Source organism: Colobus angolensis, unplaced genomic scaffold (genome assembly GCF_000951035.1).
Source record: "Colobus angolensis palliatus isolate OR3802 unplaced genomic scaffold, Cang.pa_1.0 Scaffold19, whole genome shotgun sequence".
Taxonomy (NCBI): Eukaryota; Metazoa; Chordata; class Mammalia; order Primates; family Cercopithecidae; genus Colobus; species Colobus angolensis.
Window position 1 is genome coordinate 7,080,253 of NW_012115043.1, and position 3,222 is coordinate 7,083,474.

A 3,222-nucleotide genomic window follows, 5' to 3' on the forward strand; every position below is an offset into this window, starting at 1 on the left:
GAGTAGCTGGGATTACAGGCACGCACCACCACACCAAGCTAATTTTTGTATTTTTAGTAGAAGCGGGGTTTCACCATGTTGGCCAGGTTGGTCTCAAACTCCTGACCTCAACTGATCCACTCGCCTTGGCCTACCAAAGTGCTGGGATTGCAGGTGTGAGCCACTGCGCCCGACCTATCAATTCAATCTTTAGTGATAAAAATAAAAATATATAAATGCATACACATGTACATTCATACATAAATACACACACCTCCTCCCAAATATGACACAGTCCTGGCAATCAGAGTCAAATACATTTGCCTATCATGAATTCAATAGCCTGGACTAAAAGCTCCAGAATTAGCAATAACAGATCCTAGTATTCCCACCCCCCAATCAAAATGATTCAAGGGATAATCAAGAGTTTCTTCAAAAGAAGCAAGGTTTTGGTAAGGGATGAAGACCCTATATACTTGTTAGCTGGATTGTGGCAATAGCTTTTTTTTCCCCCCAGAAGGAATCTCACTCTGTCGCCCAGGCTGGAGTGCAGTGGCGGGACCTCAGCTCACTGCAACCTCCACCTCCTGGGTTCAAGCTATTCTCCTGCCTCAGCCTTTGGAGTAGCTGGGACTACAGGCGCCCACCAACACGCCTGGCTAAATTTTTGTATTTTTAGTAGAGACGGGGTTTCACCGTGTTACCAGGATGGTCTTGATCTCCTGACCTCATGATCCGCCTGCCTCGGCGTCCCAAAGTGCTGGAATTACAGGCCTGAGCCACCAGCGCCCAGCCTGGAAATAGCTTTTTATACAGATATTTATATGCACCAGGCTGGGTGTGGTGGCTCATGCCTATACTCCCAGCACTTTTAAGAGGCCAAGGCAGAGGGATCACTTGATGCCAGAAGTTCAACACCAGCCTGGCCAACATGGCAAAACCCTGTCTCTATTTCAGAAAAAAAAAGTATTCTTTACTCACCTGCTCCTTAAATTGCTTCTGGGACAAGCAGTCAATTAGGTCCACACAGCCCAGAAGACAACCTGACGGATAGTCATTAGGAAATTCCACATCTGAATCAGGAATAACAAAAGGAGTGAATAAATTTCCTTCTTTGTGATCTTGGAACTCAGGAATCTGTTTTCAATTCTGAACAAACATTAATAACTTTTTCCATTATCTATTTGTAGACATAAGGTAAACAGTGAGATTTACTTGGCACAACTGTTTGCATTTTAGCAAAAAAATCTAGTGAGTGGCTCACTTAGTGCACTATCCACATGTTAAGCTGGAAAATTTTTCCTTTGCCCTTATACCATCAGGTTCAAGGACCCCACATATTCATCCTAAAACAAATCGATTTACTCTGCGCCATTGGATCAGATTGGAGTTTGGCAGTGATGAGTTTTGGAAGCAAAGTAAGGCAGTCACAGGTGATAAGAAAAACAAATAAACAAATAAACATCAAAATGTGGTTAAAACCATAAGAATGAAGGTCTTTAAAACAAGCCAGTCATATTAATCGAAATAGAAGTGTGCTTTCAGGCCAGGCGCAGTGGCTCACATCTGTAACCCCAGCACTTTGGGAGGCCAAGACAGGCAGATCACTTGAGGTCAGGAGCTCAAGACCAGCCTGGCCAACGTGGTGAAACCCTGTCTTGTCTCTACTAAAAACACAAAAAATTAGCTGGGTGTGGTGGCGGGCGCGTGTGGTCCCAGCTACTCGGAAGGTTGAGGCAGCAGAATCACTTGAACCTGGAAGGCGGAGGTTGCAGTGAGGAGAGATCGCACCACTGCACTCCAGCCTGGATTACAGAACGAGACTCTGTCTCAAAAAAAAATAAAAAAGAAAAATGCTTTTAAAGAAGCATGAACTTTTTATTCCTAGTGATTCTTTGGGTCTCATTTCTTAAAAACCTTGAAAGATGGTTGTGTAGTTGTCCTTTTATTCTACCCTCAAAACAACTGTATGAGCTGGATAAGAGGAAGGAAAAACAGGATGCCCAAAGGTCAGAAATCTTTTTAAGGATCCAAAGTTAGTATTCTTGGGGTGATTCCCAAAATACGTTGCTTAAGTCAATCAAGTTTGATGTGTCCAAATCCAATAGTAGGTGTCCATTTAGGCCACTCTCAATGAAAATTCCTATATGTGGTTGTTCTTCCCAATGTAAGGATCTCAGAGTTTACAGCAGTCACTTTAACTTTAAAGATGTTGATTTTCTCAGATAAAAAAATTAAAACTAGTTGATTTCTTGTGTTGGAAATTGACATTTTTATTTGCATTGTTCTGACAGATTAATGCTTTGAACGCTGTCAATGATTTTACCACTAAACAAACATATACAAAGATTAAAAGTCTCTTTTAACAAAGAAAAAGCCAAAGAAAGAAGGAAGTGAAAGAAGATGAACGTCAATGACTTCTCTCCACAAAATAAAAGTGAAAGAAGAACATACGGCTCTTACCTTTCCCACGAAGAAGACGATATGTAGCCTGGAGTTCTGAGACTTCTTGAGGGGAGGGTTTTTTAGCTGTGGCTGCTATCCAAAGTCGTCCTCTGTGGGGGGTGTACCAGGATCTGCCCTCCACCCTTAAACAAATAAAAATTTAGTGGAAAGGGTCTAAATTCTAGTTTCCTGGAATATCCCATAATATATAACAAATCCTATAGCAGATTATCCAGTTGAACCAAGAGGTCTATAGATGATGTCTTACCAAGAGGAATATCTTTTGTCAAAAACACTTTCCTCTGACAATACCTTTCGCTTGAGGATGAACTCTGTCCACTAATTTCTCTTCCATCAGAATAGCAACAAGTCATCTCTCTCAACTCCTGACTGCTTTTCACCTGATCCCTACAACTCAGATTTGGAGCCCTCACCAGTCTTGGTGCTTCTACAATACAAATCGTATATTTTCAAGGCATATAGTCATATCAGAGATATGGAAATCCTTGCCCTTGAGTCAAAGGCTAACCTTTCCCTAGAAGATTAGTTGATTTGTTCTCCAACCTGACGGAAAAATTCTCACCTACACATAACTCCCAAGAATGTAACTTTTTATTTATTATTTAAAATAATTTAAGTAAATAAAAATGCTTATCTTTACTCTTTCAATTAGAACCACATCCATTTCTTTCTTTTTTTTTTCTTTTTTTTTTTTTTTGAGGCGGAGTCTCGCTCTGTCGCCCGGACTGGAGTGCAGTGGCCGGATCTCAGCTCACTGCAAGCTCCGCCTCCCGGGTT

At 41.3% G+C, this 3,222-nt stretch overlaps 1 protein-coding gene across 1 annotated transcript in view; it reads right to left on the reverse strand.

Moving 5' to 3' along the window:
* TRIP4 (thyroid hormone receptor interactor 4) overlaps positions 1 to 3,222 on the reverse strand; it is an 84,293-nt gene that overhangs the window by 33,706 nt on the left and 47,365 nt on the right. Inside the window, exons 9-10 of the mRNA XM_011940565.1 lie at positions 2,443 to 2,567; positions 961 to 1,052 (exon numbers count right to left, since the gene is read on the reverse strand). Coding sequence (XP_011795955.1) covers positions 961 to 1,052; positions 2,443 to 2,567 — 217 coding nt within the window. The remainder of the gene's footprint in view (positions 1 to 960; positions 1,053 to 2,442; positions 2,568 to 3,222) is intronic.